Source organism: Leptinotarsa decemlineata, unplaced genomic scaffold (assembly GCF_025532065.1).
Source record: "Leptinotarsa decemlineata unplaced genomic scaffold, Ldec_3_MD MMD2_tig00002974_RagTag_RagTag, whole genome shotgun sequence".
Classification (NCBI taxonomy): Eukaryota; Metazoa; Arthropoda; class Insecta; order Coleoptera; family Chrysomelidae; genus Leptinotarsa; species Leptinotarsa decemlineata.
This window is the reverse complement of record NW_027412578.1, coordinates 14054365-14079184: the sequence shown is the minus strand read 5'-3', so window position 1 is coordinate 14079184 and position 24820 is coordinate 14054365. Positions and strand designations below refer to the sequence as shown.

At 38.4% G+C, this 24820-nt stretch overlaps 1 protein-coding gene across 6 annotated transcripts in view; it reads left to right on the top strand.

The window, feature by feature from the left end:
- Csgalnact (Chondroitin sulfate N-acetylgalactosaminyltransferase) overlaps positions 1-22826 on the top strand; it is a 337563-nt gene extending 314737 nt beyond the window's left edge. For all 6 annotated transcript variants that reach the window (XM_074177577.1, XM_074177576.1, XM_074177575.1 and 3 more), the window contains 3 exons: positions 578-1637; positions 8823-8970; positions 20212-22826. In XM_074177577.1, coding sequence (XP_074033678.1) covers positions 578-1637; positions 8823-8970; positions 20212-20424 — 1421 coding nt within the window. In that variant the 3' untranslated portion in view covers positions 20425-22826. The remainder of the gene's footprint in view (positions 1-577; positions 1638-8822; positions 8971-20211) is intronic.
- Positions 22827-24820: the final 1994 nt, after the last annotated feature.

Below are 24820 nucleotides of genomic sequence, written 5' to 3'. Positions count from 1 at the left end.
TATATTAGTTATTTAGTTTAGTTCATTACCCTTTAATCGTTTAATGCAGATACTAACTACAAATTAAAAATAAATCCAGTTCGCATTTATAACGATGTATCTCTGTAGTTGTTCGTAAAATAATTTTTTGCTGCGAACTGGTTTATTTTGGGCAAAAAACCCAAGAGACATTTTCTATTTAGAATGAAACAGGCTATCGAAAATAAATTTTTAAATGGTAAACAAATAATAAGACAAAAAGTTACATTGGAAATTAATTTTAGGGGTTGCGTTTTCCACCCCTTACAACCATGGGGTAAACCAAATAAATTTCTAGCTAAGTGTCTTTTTGGTAGTAAAAAACGTCAGGGTAATTTCAATATTGTAACTTTTTTAGTGCTTGTGAAAAAAATGGTTATACAAATTTTATGTACCCCCTGTAAGGGGTTGTATCTTAACAAGGGATGCTCCAATGAAACTTCTTTATATGAGAGATCCAATCTTTTTTTAGATGAGGAATCACCTCCTTGAATGTTTTACACTTATTTAGTTACACCCTGTATATATTTTCACTATTAAATTAAATTTTTTGTTCCAGGAGGAACCAACAGCCTCCAAGCTCCACGCCAACCCAGTTCTTCCTTCTTGGTCACCTTCAACTCTTCCACCAATCCAACCATCACCAACGCCGAATGCTTCAACTTCATCAAGAAGCAAATAATGCAGGCCGAAATTTTCCACGGAACCCCATTGAACAACGAATACGAACTGATCCCCTTCAACCACTTTACCTACAGCAGAGTATATCCCATAGACTTAGGTCTGGGCAAACGCGTGGTTGAAAAACCCATAGGCTACAAGCGGAAGGACCTCCTGGAGGCTTTGATGAAAGGCCTGGACGCACTGAATAAGAATATCACGGAGAAGGTCGGAAGGTACACGTTGGATGACTTCCTGGAGGGATTGTACAGAGTGGAGCCTACCACAGGGACGCAGTACGAGCTGTATTTTAGGACAAAAGTGTCGGGGTTCACTAAAGTGATCGTGATGAGGCCCTTCGCGCCTCTGCAAACAATCAAGACGGTGCCTCTGTCGGGGCCTAAAGAGAAAGAGTTGATCCACATCATCCTGCCGCTGTCAGGGAGGACTGCGACTTTCCAGAGCTTCATGGACAAGTTTGTGAAGATAGCCTTGAAGAACGACAGGAGAGTGCATCTCACCGTGGTGTATTTCGGCGAAGAGGGGCTCTCAGAAGCGAGATCCATCATGTCCAGGGTACTAATGACGAAGAACAGCGGAGGTAACGCCAACAACCTGAGGCTACTCGCCCTCAACGAAACCTTCTCCAGGGGTAAAGGACTACGTGTGGGGGCGGAAAGGACGTGGGGGTTAGACGGGAATGTCGTCGGTGAACGGGACGTTCTTTTGTTTATGTGCGACGTTGACGTAGTGTTCAGTGCGAGGTTTTTGGACCGGTGCAGGTGGAACACCAAGCCCGGTAAGAAGGTTTACTATCCGGTGGTGTTCAGTTTGTACAACCCCCACGTGGTGTACACGCTGCAAGGGAGGGACGTCCCGCCAGAGAACGACCAGCTTGTCATTTCCAGGGATACGGGGTTCTGGAGGGATTTTGGATATGGGATGACGTGTCAGTACAGGTTAGTGATTGTATATTATACATGACAGTCGAGATACTTCATGCGCTTGAAACTCTCGGGCCTAACGCGTAGATGGTGCTAGTCTTATTTTGCATTTACCGCTTTTTTTGTTAATACTAACCTCCAAAAGAAAGCTCTCAACATCTCATGATATTCTACTTGTAACTTTGTGAGTTATTGTGCTAAAAGTGGCACAACTTTTTAGAACAATGGATAAAAAACAATTTCTTGTTTTTGTACTGCTTCTTGATGGATAAAAATACCGTTCAAGCGATGCAATGGCTTGAAATATGTTGAAAGGACTCTGCTCCATCATAAATAACAATTAAATGTTGGTTTGCTGACTTTGAACGTGGGCGTAGAAACACCGATGGTGCAGAACACAGTGGACGTCATGAAGCAGTAACACTAGAAAACAAAAAAAAATCCACAGACTCGTTTTAAATGATCGAAAAGTGAAGTTGCCTGAGTCAGTTGGCATCGTAACGATATCAAAAACGTGTTGGCTCCATATTGCATGATCATTTGACTATGAGAAAGCTCTGTTCAAAGTGGAAGACGCGCGAGCTCACTGTTGACCAAAAACAAGAACGTTTTGATGATTCTGAGCCGTGTTTGGCCAAGTTTAAACATGTTTTTGTGTAGATATTATCATTTCTAGATAGATATTATTTTTTCTCAAAAATAAAAGCAATGCTGATGGAGTAATGTCTGCTACATTTTTTAAATCACCATTTTTTACACTTGGATTTCATATCCTAAGAGGACATTGTTAGATCAAGATCTTCAGATGATGTGGTGCTGCAGGTTTTTCCGGATTTTTCTGCAGCTGAAAAAGCAAATGCGCCACTGGAATCAATGAAGTCGCTCCGGAGCGCCAATTAATTTTTATTGTTGTTTTTATTTTATTCAAGGCTCAGTTGAAAATATACAGCGTGACTCACGGTCGATGGTAGGTTAGACGTTTCTGGAAAACGCAAAGCGTTTTCGGCGGCGTTGCCACTTCCATCAAAAAGTCCTAGCAACTTTATTTTTTCAAATGGAACACTCCGTATATTAATACATTTTTGGAATCGCTCTGATATTTTAATACTTTTTTGTTAATAATGTCCTATACCTATCTCTATCTATTTTCGAGGTAAAAAATAAATTGTGCTAAATATGATCCAAAACATAGCCTTAATTGAAATTAGATACATCAGTACTCTCAATTTATGAAAAGTTGATATTTTGAAGATAGTTTCGACAAACTCGAAATATTCAAATAAAACCAAGAAATCGACTCCATATCATACATAGCGTGCTGAAATTACTATTATTATGAAACCCCCTGTATATTACTCGGTAAATTGAAAGATGGTGAAAAATGCTTCAAGATGATATATCATATTCCTATACCTAAATCGTCAAGTTTTCTGAATAAAGTCGCTTCTTCTAGAAACATTATTATTTTTTTAGAATTTGGATTTAGGTAGCAGTGGAATTATCAAGCTTATAGCAGTTCGGTTACTTTTATAAGTAATTTACAAAGAGTTATCGACGGTGTTTCGAATCATCTTCCAAAATGAGTGCAAATATCGATTATTCAAACGAAGTTCTTATGAAATTATTTATTATACACATGAACAAAGTGATCAAATCATTGTCGGAACGTGTAAAAAATTCAACCAAATGTATCCTGAATTAACACCAATGGAAGAGAGGAAGTTTGTAAGGTTACAAAATAATTTCCTTATCATTATTCTTTTTATTTTTGACATATATATTTTTTGTCGTTTCCTATTGTTCACAATATTCAAGAATATACATCTATCCTCAATACCTTATTCAAAGATTCTTCACCGTGACTCACTGAATAGTTCACGAAACCGCAATACTTGTTTCACTTTCCAGCAGCTTCTTCAGCCATGTTCGACATTTTTTTCATGGAGGAAATAATGTTTTTCAATTGAAACTTGGGAACATGCCAGACTCATTCTGACTCCTACAAAGAAATTTCCTCCACACATTTTTATCAGTACAATGAAATTCATTTCGAAACTCTGAAAAATATACACAGTATTTGTAGGCAATGAATGTTTTTTGAACAATGTGACCGGACATTTAATCCTCGAAATGCCACGTCATTTTCCAGTATGCCATTCACCACAAATTTCAATTATTCTCGATGTTTCCAACCAAATAACGATGACAGCACAACATGATCGTACAGTTGGTCGCAGCTATAAAATTCAACAAGCTCATATGCTTTTACTTTTATGGAACCATTCAAAAACAGTGCATAACACCGATCCTAGATGTCCTGTAAAAAGTTATGAATACAAAACATTTCACTCGATCGTTTTTCAGTTACGATCTAGATGTATGGAATATTATATTTCAGTTTGATAGAAGGGGATTTTTTTTACAGTCCATTGCAATTTGGAAGCTTCCTTGATTGATTACACTAGTTCACAGCTAATTTATGACTGAATTTCACTAGTTCGGACTTCCATTGTCTAATATATAAAATGATTTAAAATCCCTGAAACAACTAAGCCGACTAGATCGACTAGAACGATCATCAGCTCCAGAGATTCGGCTAGATTTTTACTTCACATAATACAACCATTACAAGGAAAACCATCGTCTTTTGTGAAGAATTAAAGGCATTTTGTCGAACTATTAGGGTCTATTGAAGTCACACAGGAAGATCAACTAATTAGTTTCGACGTGGAAAGCCTTTACACCAACGTTCCGGTCGAAGAAGCACTTCAAATCATACAGAGAAAGCTATCCGAAGACGGGAACCTGAAAGAGAGAACGAACCTAACTATAGAGGTAATTATGGAATTACTAGGATGCTGTGTACGAAACTGTTATTTCCAACTGAAGGACGAATTCTTTACACAAGATGACGGACTGCCAATGGGATCGCCACTTTCACCAGTTATAGCCAACATATACAGGGTGTAACTAGATAACTGTAAAACATTCAAGGAGGTGATTCCTCATCGAAAAAAAGATAGGATCTTTCATATAAAGAAATTTCATCGGAGCATCCCTTGTTAAGATACAGCCCCTCAAAGGGGGTACATAATATTTGTATAACAATTTTTTTCACAACCACTAAACAATATTCAAATTAACCTGACGTTTTGTACTACCAAAAAGACACTTAGCCAGAAATGGATAACTATCGTCCCATAACAATAACGTCAAGCTTCTCAAATATCTTTGAATATTCTTTCCTTGAACGGTTGTTGAAATTTTTGGATGGGTTTAATATTTTAAGTGAAAATCAGCATGGGTTTAGAATTAATCATTCAACAAATACGGCTGCAATTTCGTTCTTTAACCAAGTTATTGAATATTTGGAATCAGGAGAATGCCCTGCTGGGGTCTTTTGTGATCTCAGCTAGGCATTCGACTGTGTTAATCATCAGCTTTTATTATCGAAGTTGTACAACTATGGAATCAGAGGCTCTGCTTTTAATTGGATTTCTTCCTTCTTAACTGAACGTACTCAGTATGTACAAATTTTGGAACGTATTTCCGGAGCAAACACATTCGTTAATTCTGTCGAAACTAACCATCAAGGACAGTTTTCTCTTAACGTGTGGCTCGGAGTTATTGGGGGAGAAATAGGGCCTCATTTTCTACCTCCTCGATTAAATGGTGAGGAATACGTTCAATTTTTGAGAGGAGTGCATCCAGTACTGCTGGAGGAAGTTCCTTTGGGCGTCAGAAGGGATATGTTTTTATGCATGATGGGACTTCCGCCCATTTCAGTCAAGTAGCACGTCAGCATTTAACTGAAACATATGCAAATCAGTGGATAGGTCGAGGGGGACCACAGAATTGGCCCGCTCGATCTCCGGATCTCAGTCACAAAATTGTTAATCCGGATATTCCTTCTGCAAAAAGGCCGGTTCTTCATGGAGACGGTTTACTAGTTCCAACACCCCCGGCAAATTGGGAGGAAGATTTGGGAATGTATGATGACTTGGCAGGTTCCCGTGATGTGCCAGAAAAAGACGGTCTTTACTTTCCCGAGGTTGAAGGAAGAACACCCCGTTTAATCAAACAAATTAGAGAACTACTAAGTGATCAACAGTTTGATCAAAAATTAAGTGTAATGTTGAATTAGCTGCGTGGAGTGCTTTCAAAAGAATTGTTTCGGAGTTGTTAGGGAACAAGAAACTAGAAAATTACGAAACACTTGTAGAAGAATTACTTGAAAACTACTGCAGAATGGGATGTCGCATGTCTCTCAATTTGTTGCACTCCTATTTGAATTTTTTCCCTGAAAATTTGGGTGCTGTCAATGGAGCAACGTTACCAAGGCAGATGGGATGAAGCAATGATGGGGGATTGTTGTTGGTTCCTTATGAGGGAAAACGATGAAACATTTAAACGAAAGTCAACATTTGCTAAAAGGTTATGCTAAAAGGTTTGCTAAGAGGTTATTTGAATGTTTTTTCATGTGTATTGGTTGTGTATACCGGGTGTCAACGAATCTATTAGACAAGTCGTAATTTCTAGACTATTAGGAGAATTAAAATGAGATTTGGTATAGTTGAATGGTATGTGGAGAGGAATGTTTTCACATATTTTTCACTTTCCGGTCACTTCCGGTTTCAGCGGAAATGGCTCCGGTTCTGAATTTTTAATTGGAACACCCTGTATATTGTAACATTTTTGGATTTCTGAGACAATTCTGGATCAGAAACTGACATTTCCGGAAGTTTTTCAGCCTACTTGATTTTTTCAGAGTCACTTTTAAAATTGCATCTAGGTGGCCATGATCGGACGTAAACTAATCTATGGACCTCAGGTGATATCAGAAAATTGCAATAGCGGAGTTTTAGTGACTAGTGTGTTGAATATGAATGAGACAAGTTTACAAAATAACATTTTCGTGTCTAACTATTATTTTTCAAATGGCGACCATTTTTTGACAAGCAATTTCCGAAAAAAGGAATTTTTGACGAATCTAACGTTACTAATTTATTTGCGATTGGATCAACAAATTTAACAAATTTAACTAATAATTTCAGCGATGCACTTAGATTTTTTGCAATATCCTAAGTTCTTGAAAATTCCACTATAGTAAATTTTCAAAGTGCATCCCTCCTTGTTCAAGACACATTTCAGCTCGTTCAGTTGTTTCTCTCAACACGTTTTGTAACATTTGAGGCGATATACTTCTAAATGCCTGTTGAATCCTTTCTTCTAAGATTTCGAGAGTGGCTGGGGCTGTTGCATAGTAGACCCTTTCTTTTACATATCCCCAAATGAAGAAATCTAACACAGTCAGATCCGGTGAGCGGGCAGGCCACCGTACTTGACCGTTGGTTGCAATAACTCTATTATTAAAATGCTCTATTAAAAAATCAAGTACGTCTCTGCTATTATGGGGTGGTGCTCCATCTTGCTGGAAGTAAATTTGCCGTAAAACTTCTAAAGGCATATCATTAAGATGATCCTCGATTTCATTTTGAAGAAAACCCAAGTATCTAACCCCTGTTAACTGACCTTGAAACAATATTGGACCAATTATTCTGTTTCCAACGATACCAGCCCAGACATTGACGCCAAACCTTTCTTGAAAATTGCCCTCTCTCATTGCATGTTGATTTTGTTGGGCCCAGTACCGACAATTATGCTTATTAAACATGCCATTATTTGTAAACCGTGATTCGTCGGAAAATAGAATGAAGTTGATAAAATTTGGGTTAACTCTATGATTTTGAAGCAACCAATCACAAAATACTACTCTTCTATTGCCGTCGTCAGCATACAAATGTTGATGTAACTGATATTTAAATGCTCGATATCCGTGCTTTTTCAGTATTTTTCTTGCTGATTCGTGACTTATCTGCAATTCTCTACTAATTTCTCTTAAAGAAACCGTTTTGTCAACTTCTACCTTAGCAAGAACGTTAATCTCAGTCTCCTCATTTATGACAAACCTCTGTTCTGCGTCTCGTTTTCCCTCTTGCCTAAAACGACTCTCAACATAGGGAAAATACTGATGAGATGGGTGTTGCCGATTGGGATATCTCTGAGCATACAACTCAGCAGCTTTCCTTGAATTTCTGTGGCATTCTCCAAACAATAACAACATATCCACTTTTTCACTTTGAGAATACATTATTTCGATGAAAAATTAAACTAAAATTAACGAAACTTCTACTTTCTGCTCATAAAGCTTATGTCACTGTCATAACCTAGGTGAGCGTTTTGTTCTCCAAAGTGGACTTGATGGAAATAACCGCAAAATATTATGCATCATTCCTATCCATGGCACCCTTGACAAAAGTAAATGAATTTGTATCGAGTATTTTCCTCAGTAATATTTAATTTACTTTCTTATTTGTAATCCAATCGATTTGTCAAAAAATCCTTTTTTCGGAAAGTGCTTGTCAAAAAATGGTCGTCATTTGAAAAATAATAGTTAGACACGAAAATGTTATTTTGTAAACTTGTCTCATTCATATTCAACACACTAGTCACTAAAACTCCGCTATTGCAATTTTCTGATATCACCTGAGGTCCATAGATTAGTTTACGTCCGATCATGGCCACCTAGATGCAATTTTAAAAGTGACTCTGAAAAAATCAAGTAGGCTGAAAAACTTCCGGAAATGTCAGTTTCTGATCCAGAATTGTCTCAGAAATCCAAAAATGTTACAATATACAGGGTGTTCCAATTAAAAATTCAGAACCGGAGCCATTTCCGCTGAAACCGGAAGTGACCGGAAAGTGAAAAATATGTGAAAACATTCCTCTCCACATACCATTTATCTGTACCAAATCTCGTTTTGATACACCTAATAGTCTAGAAGTTATGACTTGTCTAATAGATTCGTTGACACCCGGTATATTGGTTTTTCCTTGTTTTGATCTTATATTTTCCAATAATATGTGTATAAAATAAAAATAACTATAACTCAAAATCTTTACCTGGAGGAAAATTTTTGATGTCAAAGTCGCAGTCAGGATGCTTCAAACTCTCATGTATAGTAATTTTAATATCAGTCGCAATTTTTTTTTTATGGCTAGTGTTATTATGTTCGAATTCAGACTGAACATCAAAAAAATTGTACTGACCCTGCTGGCTAAGAAGCCTGGTAATATAACGAATAAAAAATGTTTCCCGTAACTAGACACCAACAAAAATGTTTTTTGTTTTTGTTTCAGATCTGATTTCTTGAAAGTTCGCGGTTTCGACGAGGACATCGTCGGTTGGGGTGGGGAAGACGTAATGCTGTACAGGAAGTACGTCAGAAGCAGCATGAAAGTAATTCGAGCGACAGATCCCGGAATTTTTCACATTTGGCATCCCAAGGTCAGTATTGAGGCGAAACAGTATATTTCCTTGGTGATACTCAATATTTTCATACATTTCCACTAGTTGCGTAGAATTTGATTTGTCACATTAAGTTTCGTGACAGACCATTTTAAACAAATAATAATAATAATATAGTGTTGTTCAATCGGTTTCCGAATCGGAAGGACCAAATCCCGGCCTTGCGGTTCGGGAGATTGAACGACGTGTACACAAGATAGAGGCTAAGATCACGTCGGCGAGACAACACGCGTCTCGTATCCAAAGCAATGTGTGATGGATTACAGGGCGGCCAACAGGTCTTTCACGCCCGCAGTGCGGCGAATAGCCGCCAAACTAAGACGTATCCATCATACTTTAAGCCAAGGCGTGCTGCTGACCACCAAACAGCACTGCCTTAATAGGATACGAATGCTAGTGGCTGCTAAGAAGTCACTACTGAGGCGGGCGAGAAGTATCTAGGAAAACCTTATTCCACGCTCGCTTATTCCACGTGTTGTGGATAATCCGCCAACCGCTGATCAGGTGGAATCCTTCTGGAAGGATATCTATGAACACCCGCCGCTACTCAACTTAGACACTACAGCCCTAGCGCAGTTCGAAGCTTCCAACGGAGAGCTTCGACAACCTGAGCTCAATGAACTGCGCAACCCGATAACCCCGGGTGACATTCGAAGAGCCCTTGTGGGTTCCAAGAACTTTTCTGCTTCAGGCCCAGATGGGCTGAACACTTATTGGTGGAAAAAACTACCAAGCACCCACCGCCATCTGGCCATCTGGCCGCCATCTGGCCTTGTGCCTCCGGAAACCGGAGGCACAAGGTCACCCATTTGTTTTATATGGATGATCTTAAACTTTATGCCTCTGGAGACAAGGATCTCCATCAGTCCTTGAGGGTGGTGGAAGAGTACACGCATGCTATCGGGATGAAATTCGGAATAGACAAATGTGCAATGATCCATCTCAGAAGAGGACGCTGTGGGGACTACGGAGAGGATGTGCAGCTCGTAGATGGAAGCATCCTATACCATCTGGATGTCGGAGAGACGTATACTCACCTCGGGGTGGAACAACGCCACTCACAAGAGGTAACTGCAGTGAAAAACTCTCTCCGCGGCAAGTATCAGCACAAACTTTGACAGATCTGGTCATCGGAACTTTCGGGGAAGTACAAAGTTGCTGCAACAAATATGCTTGCCGTTCCAATCTTACTCTACTCGTTTGGAGGAGTGAAGTGGACTCGGGAGGAGCTGTATCAACTCGACGTAAAGACCCGAAACATGATGCATCTCTATAGGAGTTTGCATTCCAAATCGTTCGTTCCACGGTTGTACTTCCCCCGACAACAGGGAGGCCGTGGACTATTGAGTTTGGAGTGTCTACATGACAGAATGGTGCTGGATATAGCCTGTAAAGTCGTCAGGAGTTTTGATCCCCTTCTCTGCATGGTCTGTGACCATGAGAGAGCAGAAATTGGAGCAATTCTCTTCAGGGCAGCTGCCCGAGCAGCTGATGAACTCGGTATAGTTTTCGACACTGACCGAGGTGACCACAACTCTGTCACCGAGTTGGAACCTGTTCAGCACAAAGCTCAGATAAAAGCCGCAGATATCACCTTACTTCTGCGGAAACACAAGGATAAGCCAATGCGTGAGGTCTTCTTCAATAATATTGGAGACCTTGGCTTATCAAAGCGCCTGCCCTTTGCTTTTCTAGGTCGAGTGGGCTGAAGTCGGAAACTAAGGGGTTCATTATGGCTTGCCAGGATGGTGTCTTCAACACCTTAGTCTACCGCAGTCGCGTGATGGGTATAGAGGTTCCTGACACAAGATGCAAGGCATGTCGCGAGGCGCCCGAGACCCTAATACACTTTCTATCAGCATGACCAGCATATGCGGTCTCGGCCTATATCCATCAACATAACGCGGCCCTAAGAGTGCTATACTACCATATACGGCACTCGTACGGTATTGACGAGACATCGGTGTTGCCCTTCCCTCCGGGGGATATTGAATCCGTTGTGGAGAACGAAAAGTGCCGAATTTATTGAAACTATTCGTTCCCCACCCTCAGGCTCATACAAGCTAATAAGCCTGATGTAGTCCTTCTCGACCACCAGACTAAGACGATATTTGTCGTGGAGTTTTCAGCTCCTGACGAGATGAATATCGTCAGAAAAGAGAAGGAAAAACGGATAAAATATCGAGATTTTCTCTTCGAACTCCGCAGACTCTATCCGGATCACTCTGTCAAGATGGTTGTTCTGATTATTGTAGTCCTTGGTGGAATGAAGTCTTCTCTACTTTCGAATCTTAAAATTATACCGGCTTGCCGCACTTTTAGCCGCACAGATGCAGAAGGCTGTCATTCTTGGCTCACTGCGCTTGCTCAGGGCACATGATTCTTGGACCCAATGATCACTTACACCACGGTGTGGGGAGTGGTCATTGGTTGATAATGCTGGCGCGCCCTCCCAAATGTATCGGGGCTTCGGGAGATAGGGCCTGACCAGCGCACACTACAGTGAAAAAAAAAATAATAATATCGTTTATTATGCATAAAAATACATTTATACATAAAAGGAAAAGGGTTATCCAAAGGCTATTTTCCACCTCTCCCAAAAATTATACAGTGAGTGTAAGAAAATAATAATAAAAATACTTATTTACTATCATAACAATGATAGAGAAGAGAAAAAATAATACATTATATAGTTGCTAATATCTCTTGATATTCCTAACATTATTTTTGTCAATTTAAAAATTTCATTGCACCACCATACAGGGCCGTAGCGAAAAGAAATACCAGGAGGGGGGAGGGAATCCAAATTTTCCCAACCCCACCAGCAAAATTTCCCAACTTTCAAAAAAAATGAAAGTCTAGGGATTAGTTACTACTATAATATATTAGTTTTCTTACTTAGCTATCCAAAGATTGGCTGAATGCTTATGCCCGGTAGATTATGCAGAAACAAAAATAAATTTTGGTAGTTATAGAAATAATAATAATGGAAATTATTCTACTTTGGATCAAGGTCCTTGGTCTTCCACCATAAGCACCATGTATAGGAGGAATATTCAATACAAATGAAAGGAAACAACACTTAAATGATATTGTGTTTGTTTTTTTCTACTATTATTTTTTTTATCTTGACGGCCCGAAATTCCCCAACTTTTCCAAGTCGAAAAAACAGCGAAAAGTTGCGAATTTTGTAAAATTGTCACTTCAAAATTTGTGAACTGTTTTCAAACAACTCAGAATTTCAAAGCATGGGATCTCCAAGTTATGCATATTGGGAAATCCCAACCTTCTCCCGGTTCTTTACCTTTTCTTATTACCTCACCCTTTCTTTTCTCTCATTTTTTATTTTTTTAATTTTCATTAATTTTTTTACTATTATTTTTTTCTATCTTCACGGCCCAAAATTCTCCAACTTTTCCCAACTTTTTCCCAAGTCGAAAAAGTAGAGGACGGAGACTCCCCCCCCCCATGGCGACGGCCCTGCTACCATACATTGAAATTAAAATGTTTCAAATCAGCACTGACCAGTAAGCATCTGTGATTTTATTTCTTTCTCAAATTGATGAATATTATGATTCAAAAGGGGTAAAATTTTATTCAGATAAGAAGGGGCTATATAAGAAAAACATCCTTGAAATTTGGAAGTACGGTGCTTAGGTCTGTTGAATGGGTTAATTCTTAAATTGACCATCTGTATGTCTGCCTGCTTAATTAACTATATGAATAACCGGGTGTTTTAGTTTGAAGCAACTTAAACAAAAACATTTTTATCAAATATTGGACTCCGTACCTCATATTCAGCTCCCTTCATTTTTAACAAAAATGAGGTGACATGTTCACCATATGGTATACAGCATACGAATCGCATGCAAGCATTTTGTATACGTTGTAACTTCTGTTTGTTATATTGCGGCAAAAAATTGTAATACACCGAACAACAATACTCGATATGGGGGTAAATAACAGTTTCAACTAACCAGAGTTCCATTTCTTCTGATAACTGATACTTGAATTTATATAGCGATTTGAGTTGAATCTTCTTACCATCCAGGTGTTCAATTTTTGTTTAGCAAAGCTCAAAGCGATGCCAATGACAGGTTCTGGTTCGATGAGGCTGCTTGCAGCACCCTCCTTTGTAAGTACAATCACCGTATGCCACTGTCAAAATTTCGAGTGTTTTTGGGCACTCAATTCTATTTTTTTTTTCAAAAAATTTGATGCAAATTCTCTTATCCATTGTTTGAACACGCAAAACAGTTCTAACTTTTATGTCTGTTCGTAGCCCGCGAAATTTGAACAATCACGTTATTTTGTGAACAGTTCACGTATTTGTGTTCTGAAATTAAATTTGTTCATAAGGGGGTTTCAAGTCTTCTTTGGATCTACTTTGTGGAATTTCAACAATCCATCCCTTTTCGTCGCCCAATACATCACTTTGTGTCTATTGTTTTCGTCTCAGCGCCAATTTCAAGAAGAAAAAACATTCCCAAGGCGATAATGCAAGATGTTTTCCCGTCTCTGATGACACAAGGATCCATCATAGAAGCGGTCCACCCAGCTCTTATCTGACAGTTTAATACGGCCCGAAACACCCGTGATATACGCACTTTAATATATTTCCCGGACCAATGTCTCATCTTGACCCGGAACAATTCATAAAACTCAACTATCGCGGTCGTTGGATATAATAAATAGCGGAGAGGATGGAAAAACAAGGGCACTAATAGGAAAAACTCGATAATAAATCGGAAATCCGGAAGGGCTACCATTAGAGTGATTTCTCAAAGCCGCAACATCGTCTGAATTCGTTTTGGGGCTTTAATTTTCCCAGATATATCGGAAAACGCGATAAATTCGGATGGATGTGAGGGAACTAGGAGAAAACAATTTATGGGGAGGTCAGAGTAAACACGGGAGTGTCTCTGTGGAAAGTTTAGTAGCTGCGTTCACTGCTTTGGTGATTTCCAATGTTCTGAGTGTGGGCGACCACGATATACAGGGTGGCGAATATTTAATTGCTACCTTGTTACCTGCAGAAGATACTGTAATGGATCTGAAGCCGGCCCTGACCGATATCTCAGCATACGCATGACTCATCGCGAAACACCGCGAAAGGTGTAGATGAGTCCCGAAATCCCTACAGAGATCTGGAGCAATCGTTGCCTATATAAAAAGGCGCCGCTTCTAGTCAACCAGGCAGTCTGTACCTGGAAAGTGAATCATGCGTTTCAATAAAGGATTCGAACTGTGAAGATAAATTAAGCGTTAGTTGCAAAAGTGTTGTATATAAATTAGTTGTGATAGTGAAATATTGGAAAGTGAATCATGCGTTTCAATAAAGGATTCGAACTGTGAAGATAAATTAAGCATTCGTTGCATAAATGTTGTATATAAATTAGTTGTGATAGTGAACTATTGTTAAAAATAAATTTGTTTAAGACAGTTAATTCTTTAATTCGTTACAATACGATGTTGGTTAAATTAGAAAAACATGTACCTTTGAGAATGAAGCGGAATTATGTTTGGAAATCCAGTTTTTGTGAGATGATATAATTAGTTTTTTTACACAAGCACTATAGGAAAATCATTAAGTAGCGATTCACTTCGGATTAGAATCGCTGGAAATTAAATGCATTCAGGGAAACGTTCTCGGGAGATTATTTCTCATTTACACAGTTCTCGATATTAGGAGAAGTACATCCTAATTTATATGTATTATATGGTATATACATATATATATATATATATATATATATATATATATATATATATATATATATATATATATATATATATATATATATATATATATATACATTATTCTTCTGACGCATATTTATTATGTTTTTAACAAGTTCAACAAGTTAATAACTTGAATTTTTCGAACCAATTCACACATGAATAGGTACTAGATACTTTTGCAATTGTTCTAATGATTCTTTTTTGTACCAAGAAAATTGGGAAGCATATGCGGACCAGCCCCAGAAAATTATTCCATATCGTAGGCGTATCTCAATTTGTGCATATTTTACTACAATTGCTAATACTATAATTGCATAACTTCCCATTGATAAAGACATTCCTTCAATCTCGCTTGTAATATCGGCGTGTAATAATGTTTTACAAATGATTCATTGTCTACTTTTTGGGTGCCTTGTTGTACTGTACAGCTATTTTTTTTAAATTCAAGTTCACTCGCATCAACCATATGGGTTATTAGCGGGGTTTGATACATTTTATATGTCACACTTCCATTCATTTTATAGATTCTAATCGAATTTTAAATAATCTCTCATACTTGCTACAAATGTTTCATACATATGTCATAAGTTCAGGTAGAAACTAATTGAAAATTTAGGCATCGTTAAAGAAAATATTTTAACAAACTCATCAAATGGACACGTAATCAACTGATTACCAATCACATGTGCATTTAATGAGTTTGTTAAAATTTTCTTCTGCGATGCTTAAATTTTCAATTAGTTTTTACCCATACTCATGTGAAATTATTTGTCATTGAGTGTGTTGAAATTTTAATTAATTTTAATTAATGATTACCTACACTCCGGTGGGATGATATTATTAGTTGTTGCGTAGGTGAAAGGTTATTCAATTCGAATTGTTATAATATGAAGCACAAATTGAGTGAAAATTATTCAGTATGAAAAAGCCTGAGGAAGGTATTTAATAGCAAAACACGTTGTGCAGTTTCGTGAACTGCCCAATGTGAATTCAACAATGAGGGTTACTCGAATATATTTATTTATATCTTCTAGCACAGTCGATTTAGATCAAAAAGGGGTCAGCGACGCAACAATTTTTACTGGTAATTTTCTTTTGGAAATCTTTGGAAATAGAACACTGGCAGTCTGAATCCAAGTTTCTGGGGTACCAGACCTGTTTCGTCATCCGCATTCTTGAATTTAAAGGTTGATTTTTGTTCATTGAATGACTCAACTATTTTCAATTTCACAAGAAAAATAGTTATAACAAAAGTTGTTCAAAATGAAATTTTCTAAAATTTTGATTTACATAGTTTCTTCCTGTAATCGATGTTTTTCGATTTTTACCAGAATAGAGAGGGCGCTTTTTTTAAAGAGCAACTCAATTATTTTCCATTTTACGAAAAAGTTGTAACGAACAAAGTTGTACTAAATAAAATTTTCTTCAATTTCGGTTACCATCAATTTTTTCGTATGATCGTTATTTTTCGATCTACATTCAAAAAGAGGGGGAAAATTGTCGTTCATTGAATTACTCATTGAATTGAGGTTAAGTAGTAGAACAAACCTGTATTGTTCTACACTGCAGTTTTACGTTCGCTAGTTGGTTGTTATATTCTATTCCATCCACCTCTGAGCTTCTGGATGTTTCCCTCAAGAATTACGAGGGAATCAAATGACGAAAGCTTGGCTGGACCATCAGCTGAAGGTTCCAATCAGACATAATTTCGAAAGACTACCAAAAGTGTATTGAAAACTAAATGAAAGGTAATTTTTTCAATTTGGAAAGTTATACTGTTCGAACAACTAATTGTTTATACCCCTATTTCTTTACCGTGAGCTCCGAAAATATGAACCCCCAAACAAATTACCATCAAAATTGTGGCAAATTACAATATCAACATATTGGATTTCCCTGAAATTTTAACAGAAACAAAAGAAAAAATAATAAATCAAAAACATCGATGATAAACGTGATAATAAAATACTTAGGTCCAATTCCACATTTTCTCACGTATAAATCGAAAAATAACGATCCTACGAAAAAATGTATCGGAACCAAAATTGTACGAATTATAATTTGTACAACTTTATCGATTACAAATTTTTTGGCAAAATTGAAAATAAACGTGATAATACAATGATAGATTTCACCCCCTCCCTTACTCGAGTATAAATCGGAAAATATTGATCCTACAAAAAATTGATGGGAACCACAATTGTAGAAAATTCGATTTTGAACAACTATGTTGGTACTTCTGATGCACTGTTTGGGACCTTTGGTGTAGTAATGGATATTACTGGAGTTTCTATCCCAACACCAAATATTTATTTTCAACACCTCGACACGTGTTTCGATCACCAAGTGATCATCTTCAAAGAGAAAGATTAAACTAGAAACTAACGCGAAGCTAACGCTATTTATGCTATATAGGTATATCATACAGGTAAACTCTACAGGTGAACCACCCATACAGGTATACCACCCTAAATTAATTTTACAATTTTGCCTTATCTATTATTTTACAATATATGTTTAATATATAAAACAATTTTCAGCTATATGAAAATTATTTTTCAGAATATTGCCTATCTAAATTTATTTTTGTAATGTGTCCTTATGTAGTAATCAGTAAAAGTATTTTAACAAGCTATATAGGATGCTCTTTGGTATAGGTCCGTCATCGTTATTCATAATATTATTGTGTTTACTTATTTCTACACTCCCATAGGCATCTAGTTGCCTGTTGTTAACTTGTCTAAATAATTTTAATTAACTGAAGTATATGGAATCGTTTTGTTGCAAAATATGATGGGCCACTGTTGATTTTTCAGGTTTTCCATATTTTAAGTGTGCTAGTTGGTTGTTATATTCTATTCCATCCACCTCTGAGCTTCTGGATGTTTCCCTCAAGAATTACGAGGGAATCAAATGACGAAAACTTGGCTGGACCATCAGCTGAAGGTTCCAATCAGACATAATTTCGAAAGACTACCCATATTATTTTGCATCGCAGGCCTTACATTCAATTTCGTGAATTCCAGACTTTTCCGAATTCTCGACTTTGTCTTTTGAACTTCCCAAAAGACTCTGTAGTGTATGACTTGTTTTAAAAACCATCTGCATATCTAGTTTCTTGAAATTCTTTTCAAAGTTCTTTATATATTGGTGGTATGGAACTGAGATGTATTTATCTTGGTTTTTGTCCTTTCTGAAAGTCGAGATTTCGTTCATCCTTAACCTAAACTTCTTTTTCCTTATTATGTCATCTACAATACCCCTCGAAAAACCGTTAGTGGCTGCTATTTCTTGTATTGTACGTCTTTCTTTTGTGAACCTATCATGTGTTAAAAGACGATGCACTAAAAAATTCAACCCAGCACGTTTGTGCTGTCCACAGTGATGTGAACTGTCAGGAATATACCTGTACGTGCTTATTTCTTTTATAAATATATCGTATTCTAACCTTCCATATTGGCTCCTCATTACAGAACGTCAAGTAAGGGTAGTTGTCCCTTATTTTCTAACATCTATTATTTAAAAAAGAAACAAAGTCCCCAATATTCAATTTTTTTGCATCTAATATCGCAAAAATGTCATCCACAAACCCTTGCCAAATCCTAGGAAAATACTTCGACTTTTCCTTGGTTTCCATTTCGAATCTGCTCATGAACAGGTCTGTCAGGTAGGGGAACAAAGGGTTTTCCATGGCCGTTCCTTCCTGTTGTTCATAAAAACAACCTTCTATCTGGAACAGATTCTGTTTCATACACAAATTAGTAAGAGAAACGAATTCATCGATTTCGTTACTATTGAAATTATTTTTCTCTAGTAATTTCCTGAGGTATTGCAAAGCCTGTGGAATTGGGACGCTAGGAAATAAGGAACCAACATCAAAAGAAACCAAAATCTCACCTTCTTGCAGAACCATGTTTTTTGTATGTTGTATGAACTCTAAAGAGTTTTTTATACTAAAACCTGGTTCCGCAATAAACAAGGTTTCAAATTCCTTAGTGAGCCATTTTGCTATTTGGTAGGTAGGAGCTCCAATAGCTGACACGATGGGGCGCATTGACTTCCCGGTTTGTGTATTTTTGGGAACTATGTTGGGAACTATGTTGGTAACAATTTTTTCGTAAAATTGAAAATAAACGAGTTTTTCGAAAAAATATAATTCACCCCCCTTTTTTCGAGTATGAATCGAAAAATATCGATCCTAGGAAAAAATTTACACTCATGAAAATTGTAAAAAACCTAATTTTAAACAACTTCCGTAACGACTATTTTTCGTGTAAAATTGAAAATAAGTGAGTTCTGTATCTGTATCTGTAGAGTAGGGAGGGTGAGTGGTGACCCATAGCACTTAGGCCACATGTGACCCATTGTACATCCTCCAGAGGAGTTGCCCTCCTAGGTCATCGTCCATCCTGTCCTTTACAGGAAGGTAAACAGGTCACTAGGAGACATCCCCTTTATATCGGCAGGTGAAGGCCAAGACTCGCCGACCACACACTCTCTCTGGTAACTTCGAGGTGTCTCACGGCGGCCTTCGTGAAGGTTTTGGAGGGTGCAACCACTTTACTGTCATTGCGCGGCTTTTTGGGGTCCCCTCCGTGGAGGTGTTAAAGTAAGGGCGCTTTCCTGCAGGGGCAGCTGGTTCCTTGCCTTTATTCAAGGCGGAGCTCTTAGTAGCCGCCGCAGGAATTGCTCTTGCTGTTGGAGGTGGAGTGGGGGAGAAGGAGGGAGCACTTATAGTTGCTGCCACTCCTGCCTCTATCGCTCTTTTTCTCCTTTTGGCCTCGGAGCCGCAAATGCGCTTACGCCTTGGCCTTTGTATAACATCACGAGGTGATCTGCTATGTCCAGCCTCATTTCAAGCGGTAGATTGGGGTGTTCATCCCCAGCCACTACCATAGATTGAGGTGGGCATTTCTGTCCAGCCTCGGGATTGGTTTTTGTTGTTTCTGTGTCTAGTTTTGTGTTTGTTTCATTCATATGTGTTTTCACGAGTAGCAGGGGAGGAGTTGGTCTCCCTGGCAGAGCCCCGCATTACCAGAGGAAGGCTGATCACAATGAAGTTCCGCCCGGTTCCCCAAGGAGATCGTTCGTAATCGCATATCAGCCTGCGGCCATTCAGCTGTCGGCATAATTCGTTACACCTCACCTTGAGTAGGCTGGTCCACGGTGGCATATTTCGCAAAGGCTTTTGGGAAGTTTTGCTTCCCCTCATCCTACTTCACCCGAGTTTTTCAGTAAACAAAAATCAACCCCTAAATTCAGTATGGTGGATGAGGCAATGGGTTTGGTGCCCCGGGATCGTAAATTTAGACTGCACGGAAACCCCCGTCAAGAATACCGAAAAAAAAATTTACAATAAAAATGTTCACGTCATGAAATCCTAATTCGACTGTACTAATCAGGAAACATGTGCAACAATTCACACTTGATCAGACTAGACTGCGAAGGCCACAAACTCATATTATCATTTTTTTCCAGGTCTGTTCGGGTGGTCCAGGAGGCCAAAAACTCTCAGCTGACCAGTACCGAGCTTGCATCAGATCGAGAGCCTTGAACGAGGCATCCCACGCCCAGTTGGGCTTCCTGGCATTCAGGGACGACATTGCTGCCAACAACAGCCCCGCGAAATACCCGGCGCGCCAACTGAAAACGCTGAAATCCCCGCCGAAAAAGTTGAAAACCAAGACTTAGTAAGAAACCCGTTTTATATTATTTGTGTAGGGCCGTTTTGTGATTCGAAGCCAAAAAGACAATCCGAGGTGGTGGTGGAGTTGTGTTAGCGATGGGTAGGTGGGGGTGATGCGTTTCGATTTGATATTTGTCAGTGGCGTGGCAGGAGTGTGGAGTTGGGGGGTTACGATGCGGGAACTGAGGATGATACAGTAAACGTTCAGAATGGTTGTGGTAATATCATGGGAAAGCCTAAAAATCTATCTACATAATGTGGATATTAAATAAAATATTGGCTAGCAACAAAAGTATTAGAAAGCTACATTTTCGAATTGGAAAAGGGTTTTAGAGGTACCTGTCGCTACTGGGTTATTATCAGTTCAATCTTCCAACAAGAATCACAAACAAACCATGATTCTGATGCAAAATCTATTCCAAACACATTTTAGTTTGTTATGTAGTATTTTGCGAATAATTCCTCCACAGACAGCTATTTTGCCATCAATCAGTTCGGGGGTGGAATAAGGTTTTTATATGTTGCGTTTCTCTACGCCAGCTTGGCTGAATGAGTCGTGGGACAACATATATGCAGCTTCTTTGAACCTACTCTCGAACCAGTGTTCCTCTCTGTGGATAATCTCAGCTTGGAACCACTTGATGCTATGTTGATGAGTCCAAACATGCTCTGCTATTCTCGATTTACTGGTTTCTCCTCGCTGTGTGTTTCTCTCGTGTTCGGCAATGCCGACTTTCAAAGGTCTCTTAATTCCACCGATTTAGGATTTGCCGCACTCGCAGGGTATTCGGTAAATGCAATTCTTTGAATCGCAGTTCGCGTTTGGTGGCCTGGTTTTCGTGAGGCTGCTACAGATAGTGTTTCCGGATCTGAAGCAGGTTCAGAATTTGTCCTGGGACCCAATTCTTTCCACAATTCTCTGACCTAGAGAGAGGTAAGAACTGGTTTTGATGGTTTTGTGGGTTTCTTAATATATTTTAGCCACAATCCGTTCCATGATCACTTTGAATTTCATCATCACTTCAATGAAGTGGTTACCCTAAAGAAGACAGCAAGTGTCCAAGAAGAGAAGCCGTCACAACCAGTGGTTGCCCTTCGTTACATCAGACGATTGTCGGTGATGAAAAAAATTGGGTCCAAGTACAATATAAGAACCTGCTTCAGATCCCGAAACACCATTCGTTGCGGTCTCACGAAAACCTGGCCACCAAACGCGGATCTCGATATTATAAGTTGCATTTACTGGATACCTTGCGAGTATGGTAAGAACATCGGAACTCTCAGAAAGCAGGGCAATCACATCTGGTGTGCCACAGGGTTCTGTGTTGGGTCCAGTTCTGTTTTTGTTGTATATTAATGCTTTGACTATGATAGATATATCCGGCAGCTTTAAACTATTCGCGGATGATACAACAATATTGTTGAAAGAGAAAACCCAGCAGAGCTACATGAAAAGATATCATCTGATTTAGAAAAGGTGAAAAATTGATATGATTCTAATTTATTATCCTTGAATATCTCCAAAACAAATATAATAACATTTAAATGTCTGCTAAATGAACTGTCAATAGACAATGATATCTATATCGCTGAAACTGAGAGACTATTGAGAGTCCGTTTTGCCGAATACAAGAAACACACACATCGAGGAGAGACTAGCAAATCGGGAATAGCAGAGAATGTTTGGACTCATCAACATACCATCAAGTAGTTCCAAGCTGCGATTATCCACAGGGAGGAACGCTGATTCAAGGGGAAGTTGAAAGATGCTGCATATATGTTGTCCAACGACCCATGCAGACAAGCTAGGATATGATTGTTATTATTAGCTATTCATTTCAATTTTATTTGTTCTTTCGGAGATTTCAAATCATATTATATTAGACAATTTTCAACCACTGTATTATCTTTCTGAGACTACTACATTCTGAGAGTTCTGAGTTCCAAACTCAAACATCCCAAATGCATCAGAACTCTTCACTCCAAAAATGTATATGACGTACTATGCCTCTTATGGACTCGAAATGCAACATTTCCCATGAAAGATAGTTACCGAGATACTCAAAAATTTGTGATTTTTACCATTGCCGATATTCCGAAAATAATAGTGATTTTTACTGTTGATTTTTGTTGTATTTATTGACAGTTTTTCTATTGTTAGTGTTAATTCTAAGACTGTTGAATGGCTACATCGAAACTTGTTACGGATATCAAAAATGCAAATATTCCTGAAAAGTTCCCCGCAATTGTGATTTTGTTTGTTGGGAGAATATATTCCTCTGGCTTTGTGAGCGTTAAACAAGAAATGTTTCTAGTTTTATGACTGGGTGATAATATTACCTTCTAGGTATTTATTGAAATGTGAGCCATTTTTTAAAATAAACTCTATAAAAAACTTGGCAGTTCATATATTTACCCGATCCTAAGCTTTTCCACTGCTTTTCATAGCATTCTTGATAGTGTGATAAGGAAATATAAATTCTCTGCTTTCCCATAGCAAGAATTTGATTTTAATTAATTGTTTTCTCGAGAAAATACTGTAACCAAACTGAAGCCGCCCCTGACCAATACGCTAGCCAAGTCATGGAACAAACACATGACATCCGTGAAAGAATGTAGTCGGGAATCGTCGGTGAATTTCTAGTACCGAACCGACTACAGAATTCTAGAAAGGACCGTTATCCATAGAAGCACGTCTTCCCGACCCAAGAGGGCAGTTCCGAAAGTGAATCGAGCGGCTAAACAAAAAATTCAAATAGTGTAAATAAATTAAGCGTTACGTTCAAAACAGTATCTTAATGTATCTTCCCAACATACATACGATAAGCTACTTGAAAACTCTGTGTAAACATGAGAAAATGAAACCGAATCCTCCACTGAGACTCCCTTTAACTTCTTGTTCTTACGTTGTTATATCCTGCGGCATGAAAATTGCAAAAGGGCGAAAAGGATTACGTTAAATAAGTGATGTGCCAGTTTCACTGAGAATATTCAGGGAGAAATGTAAGCCCGCAGACACGTTTTCCTGAATAATGGATGTAATTTCTGGAAAGGCTCGTTTTTCCACGGCAAAATGGGAGCCCGATTGTCAACTCTATGCTCATGGGAGAGAGTGTCGTTTTGGGGATAAGTGGAGGACTCGTGCAGGTCAAAGACACTTTCAATTTTTTCAGGATTTACAAAGTTCATGAAATGTGGAAAAGGACGAAGGTATATGATGGAAAGTAAGGATGGAATGTAATGATGGAGATGAAGGTACGATGTTATAGTTATACGGTGTATGTCATATCGAACAAAACACCTTAAGGAAAATCCCTAAGGTGATCTGAGAGCGGTACCTGTGTGGAAGTGGCGATTCTCGTCGAGAAACCTGATACAACTATATCGCTGGTACAAAGAAGACATCCGTTCCGCCGGAACTGCATGGGTAATTGAATGTGTCAATCTGAATTTGATGACCCCAGGAGAGTTATAGATCATGCAGTACAGTACCTGATGTAACCCAAATACAGGCAAATTTACCTAAAGAACCTGGAGTACCTGTATTGAGGCGTTCGACCCGTATAAATGGACATAGAACAGGATGACACGTTCAGTTTGAGTAGAGTAGGCTCTACGACCAGCTATCGAAAGCGCTCGCATGTAATCAAATAGAAGTTATGAAGCTTCAAATCCTTTTTGTGACTTACATTAATATTAAAATACTGAAAATGAAGGAAAATTAGTTGTATCATTCAAAAATATTAAATTTTGCAAAAAGGATTTGAAGCTTTATATCTTCTATTAATTATATGCGAGCGCTTTCGACAGCTGGTCGTACTGTTATCTTATAGGCACTCCTCAAACTGAACTTGTCATCCTGTCGTCTGCCTCTTCATACGGTTCGAACGTCTCAACTCAGGTATTACAGGTACTTTAGGTACAATTTCACCAGAACACCTTCATACAAAATTTCTACAATCATAGCCGACGAACTGAAAAACAAAATCAACAGGAACAACGACCACAGCATCAAAAATTCAATGGAACTCACAGACAGAATCTCTACGACAAATGTCAGTCCGAACACTAAACTGTACTCGTTTGACATAAAAAACATGTACTCCAACATACCAGTCAACGAAAGTATAAACATCATATCTGAGAACCTAAAACACCAAAACATAGACAAAACTTACATTAACCAAATGGAACACAGTCTAAATACAATACTTAATCAAAATTATTTCGAATCTGAAGGGAAAATTTACAAACAGATGGACTAGCGATGGGATCCCCACTATCTAGCATTATATCCGAAATATACCTGCAAACCATAGATGAGAAAATCTGAACAATAATAAGAAGACATGATGAAAAAGGAGAATGGTTCAGATACGTTGACGATGGACTGTACATATC